The sequence below is a fragment of the Mus caroli genome, unplaced genomic scaffold (genome assembly GCF_978045245.1).
Source record: "Mus caroli unplaced genomic scaffold, Mus_caroli_1 scaffold_3, whole genome shotgun sequence".
Lineage (NCBI taxonomy): Eukaryota > Metazoa > Chordata > Mammalia > Rodentia > Muridae > Mus > Mus caroli.
In genome coordinates, this window is record NW_028227258.1 from 66,959,767 (window position 1) to 66,965,137 (window position 5,371).

At 40.0% G+C, this 5,371-nt stretch overlaps 1 protein-coding gene across 1 annotated transcript; it reads right to left on the reverse strand.

Annotated features, from left to right (window-relative positions):
- Positions 1-2,893: 2,893 nt before the first annotated feature.
- LOC110287842 (TD and POZ domain-containing protein 5-like) lies at positions 2,894-3,979 on the reverse strand. The gene has a single exon (XM_021154358.2). It carries the CDS (start codon positions 3,977-3,979, stop codon positions 2,894-2,896), a length of 1,086 nt encoding a protein of 361 aa, XP_021010017.2.
- Between the last annotated feature and the right edge of the window lie 1,392 nt (positions 3,980-5,371).

Here is a 5,371-nt window from a genome sequence, read left to right on the forward strand (position 1 = left end):
CAAGGAGTTGGGGTGGGGGGAGCTTAAGGAGGAATTGTTGAGCTTGATCTACATAAAGAGATCCTGGACAGCCAGCGAAAAGCTGTCACTAATCCCACCATCACCCCAACAAAGCCAAACAATACATCCCCCACCCCAAAAAGGAAACAAACAAAGAAACAAACAAAAAAAACCTTTCCATTCTCCAGGTTAGAATTCTGGAAGGAGAAGAGCATTCTGAATCTGGAGGAGCTCCTCATTATCCCTGGTCCAAACCCCCACACCGAGCCTGTTTTCAATGCAGTCAGTCTTGGGCATCTGCACAGGCTGCCAGAACTCGAACCTGTTTCTGGAGCGTCCTGTCTACATGGACCAGCCCATCAAGATAAGCCGCTCAGTGGCACACTGTCCACCAGCACAGAATAATGCCACCTTTGATTGCAGAGTGCTGTCAAGGAACCATGCTCTCCTCTGGTTTAATCACAAGGTGAGCAAGACAGGGTCCAGCTGTCCTGGAACTCATTCTCTACATCAGTCTGGCCTCAAACTCAGAGATTTACCTTCCTCTGCCTCCCGAGTGCTGGAGTTAAAGATCACCATGCTTGGCCTTGCTTTTAATTTTTAATCCAATTTAGCTTGTTTATAGTGGCACTGTACTTTGCTAGTTACTTATATTAAAGAAAAAAAAACAAACTATCTTTTTAGTTTGTCAAGAATTCATACGTATGTAGAGTATTTAAAAAAATTCTTCTTTTGGCCTAAACCTCAGGTTTTGGTTGAACTAATGAATTAATTCCAACTCAAACTAATTTACATAAGGCTAAGAGGAAGATCTCTTGTTTTGTCTTTATCCCCCTTACTAAGACTTTATTAATTAAGTTTATTTTTTTAAGAGAAGAATTTGTCTTCAAGAGTGGTGTTTTGAAATGAAATATACTTGAGCTTCTAGAGGAAGAAAGTAACAACAGTGCAGCTACTGAAATAAGGAATTAGTAGATAAATGCTATCTTTTTTTTTTTAATTGAATTGTTTGTGGGACTCATAGGAGGTGTAGGCACACAGAAAGGATGGCTACAGTTTGTTCTTAACCTATGAGTCCCCATCCCTTTGGAGTCTGATGAGCCATTCATAGGGGGTACATATCACATATCCTGTATATCAGCTATTTACAATATAACTCATAACAGTAGCATCACTACAGTTATGAAGTAGCCACAAAAGTGGGGGGGGGTATGGGGGACTTTTGGGATAGCATTGGAAATGTAATTGAGGAAGATATGTAATAAAAAATATAAATAAATAAATAAATAAATAAATAAATAAATAAAAGAAAAGAAAAATGCAGAGCCACAATAAGAGATAGAGGAGCCAAATCTGACTGCTGGTATACAAGAAATATTTTGGAATTTTACTTAGGCAGTGTAAGATGAGACTTAAGAGTACATTTAACCTACGAAAAACAATAAGACAAATCTGGCTTTTCTACATTCTCAAGTACTAACAATTACTTTATGGTATATGGAAAAATTCTATGTTTTATTAATATGTATGCATGGCAAACAAAAGTGGTTTTATTGTGATGTATTTTTTTTTCTTTTGTAAATATGTGCTTATTGACTTTGTGGTTCCTCTCTTATCAATGTAAAAATGCCACTACCAAGACCCTGAGCAGTTACTGTGGACACTGAGCAGTTATTGTTAAGATGATCTAATTCTCACCACACAAGGAAATTTCTATAATATTACTGTTAAAATATTGATGCTTCCCTAAAACAGCTTCAAATCTATCTTGTAGCCATTAAATTTGTTATTTATTTTTGTACAGACTTGAAAAATATTAAAAGTCTATGTACCTTAAAAAAAAATGAAGTAGCCACAAAATGGTTCTGGTTGACAACAACATGCAGAACTGTATTAAAGGGCAGAGCATTGGGAAGATTGAGATTTAGTGGCCTAGGGAGTGTGAACCTGTAATGAACCAATCCCTTCTAATGTTTTCAAAACACATAAAAGATTTTTACATGTGAGAAACACAAATGCATCTCTCTCAGAAGGATTAGACTCCCTCCACTTTGGCCTACTCTTTCCAGTCGCCATAAGAGCATGATGGTAGAGTTCTCATTTGTCAACACTAAATGCCAAGAAAAAGTTAGAGGGCTTCCAATACTAGTAGGACAGTGAGAGGTCTGCACAAACATCCAGAGCTGAGCAGGACTTATTGAACTACATGTGACTTCTCTGAACATAAACATCTCTAGAATCCACCAACTGTTTTCAAAAGTTTTATTCATATTATATTCTATTTGGCAAAGATTTTGTCTACAGAGCTCTTTGTATCAATGGAGACACGAGGAGGGTCTCAGATCCTCTGGATCACAAGTTAGACGTGGCTGAAAAACTCTCCTGTGTGCTGACAACTTAACCAGAGTTCTCTGAGTGAGCTTTAACTGTTTCTACAGCTGAGTTCCCATGAACTGAATCATTAAAAATAAAGAGTCTTCATTGCCTTTTCCTTCTCCAAAGAGTTAACATTCGTGTTTGATTTATCCTTTGTTCTGGGCCCCAGTTATCTGTTCTACATAGTCCAATGCAGACAGGTTTCTCTGAAGAAACTCAGCTTTGTCTGTCCTTATAGGGCCAGCACCTAAATTAAATCCAAGTTTTCAAGGCATCAGACAAAAATCATACTAGAACATTAACAGAGTAGATGTCAAGTAGACTGCCGAGACTCCATCCCTCACCCACCATTTTAACATATTACAGCTGTTTTAAATCCTGAGCCACCATGGTGCACTTTCCTAGATTTACTATAAATGATCCACCAATACTGTACTCTAACCAGAAATCAGTGGTAACAACACTGGTTATAGCTGTTGGAAGACAGATGTTGGTCATAGCTGTCCATCCCCTAAACTCATTTTAGGTGTTTAAGTGAGGGCTCCACTAAACACTGTGCAGGAGCCAGGTTGTGGAATGCTTCAGCCACCAAGTGGGGATGGGACTCCATCATTGACTTCCACTCTGATGTCTCAGAGACCACAGAAGCATAAAAGGCAATGAAATACAGGGCCTCAGTCTTCAGCTTCTGTATTTTGTGGAGGTCAGCCAGGATGAGAGTGTGTGCAGCATTCTCCACAGAGAGGTTGCTTAAGAGGGCCTCTTCACATATAACCTTCAAGCCCTCCAGACCATACCTGTCAGCAGCTTCCAGCAGATCACAGGCCATATAGTGGCCGTGGAGGTTTGGCACCTTCCCAGTGTAAATGAAGCCCATCATCTCCTTGAAGACTTTGGGATCCAGGTCATTGATATCAACTCGGTTTGTTAGTCTCTCCTCCATTTCCTGTTCAAACATGGCTCTGAAAACTGGAGAGCGAGCTGCTAGGATGGCCTTGTGAGCCCTGAATTCTTGGCCAGCTACAAACAGGCAGCAGTCTGTGAAGAGGGAATTCTCCCACAGCTCACCTAGGTCATCTGCCATCATGTGTCTTGGATCCGGGATTGCAGGTGTTATGTTCTCTCCGGGTGCGTTAAACAAGGCTCCCACTATGCTCACCTTACAGCAGAGGGTAAGCTGGTCTTCAGGGAGGAGACTATGTGGATTGGAGAAGAGGAAATCTCGTAGGATAAACTTTTTGAATCCCCTGTATTGGTTTTTTTGAAAGCTAAAGACATTAATGCTGGACCTACTTTGATAATTCTTTCCTTGGGAATTTATGATCCAGAATTCAAACTTTGCCCAAACTGTGCTCTTTTGACAGTGGAGTAATCCCAGGTAAACTGACAGGTAATCTTTGCTCTCTTCATCACTTCCGTTTGGGTGTACCCTCAAACCCCATTCCACTTTGTCACTGGCCTCCAACGAGAATTTTGGGCTTGTAATCTTTTCCCTAATTCCATCCATGCAAAATGAAAAGTTGCTAATGGTCCACTTGTGGCAGACGCTGTCAACTCTGATCTGTGTGTATCCCCACCCTGTGGCTTCCATGTCCTCTGACATTTCTGCTGGAGGTAGTTTCAAGGATTAAGTTGATCTGTAAAGAAGAACTAGAAGTTATTTCCCCTTCATCATATCAGATACAATTATAGATACAGTTTAGATTTTAGTTTCAATTTCTCCTAAATTGCCCCTTGTATTATGTTGGAAACATGTATTTTTTTCTCTAGGTTTCAGTATTTGTTTTATAGAAGATAATATAGTCTATGGTGAGTTTTAAATCTCCCTCTCCCTCTCCTGTTCTCTGTCTCACCCCTCTGTGTTTGTGTCTCTCTTTGCCATCTGGTTATCTGTGGTGTTAGTTGGTCTCACTGGTTCTGATTATGATTTGCCTTTCCAGCAAATCATCTAAACAGTCCCATAACCCCTAAAGAAAGAGAAGCAGCCATTAAAATTCTCCCAACTCCAAAATCCCAGTACCAGAATGGTTTAGTGAAGAATTCAATCAGACATTCAAAGAAGACCTAATATCAATACTCTTCAAACTAATCCACAAAATACAAACAGAAGGAACACTACCCAATTCTGTCCATGAAGCCACAGTTATGCTGAAACAAAAACTACACAAAGACACATCAAAGAAAGAGTACTTCAAGCCCGGCGTGGTAGCACACGCCTTTAATCCTAGCACTTGGGAGGCAGAGACAGGTGGATTTCTGAGTTAGAGGCCAGCCTGGTCTACAGAGTGAAATCCAGGACAGCCAGAGCTACACAGAGAAACCCTGTCTTGAAAAACAAAAAACAAACAAACAAACAAACAAACAAATTTAGATCGAATTAGAAAGTGCAATCTGCAAATTCATCTGGAATAACAAAAAACCTAGGATAGCAAAAACTCTTCTCAAGGATAAAAGAACCTCTGGTGGAATCACCATGCCGGACCTAAAGCTCTACTACAGAGCAATTGTGATAAAAACTGCATGGTACTGGTATAGTGACAGACAAATAGACCAATGGAATAGAATTGAAGACCCAGAAATGAACCCACACACCTATGGTCACTTGATCTTCGAAAAGGGAGCTAAAAACATCCAGTGGAAGAAAGACAGCATTTTCAACAAATGGTGCTGGCACAACTGGTTGTTAACATGTAGAAGAATGCGAATCGATCCATTCCTATCTCCTTGTACTAAGGTCAAGTCTAAGTGGATCAAGGAACTTCACATAAAACCAGAGACACTGAAACTTATAGAGGAGAAAGTGGGGAAAAACCTTGAAGATATGGGCACAGGGGAAAAATTCCTGAATAGAACAGTAATGGCTTGTGCTGTAAGATCGAGAATTGACAAGTGGGACCTCATGAAACTACAAAGCTTCTGCAAGGCTAAAGACACCATCAATAAGACAAAAAAACCACTAACAGATTGGGAAAGGATCTTCACCTATCCTAAATCA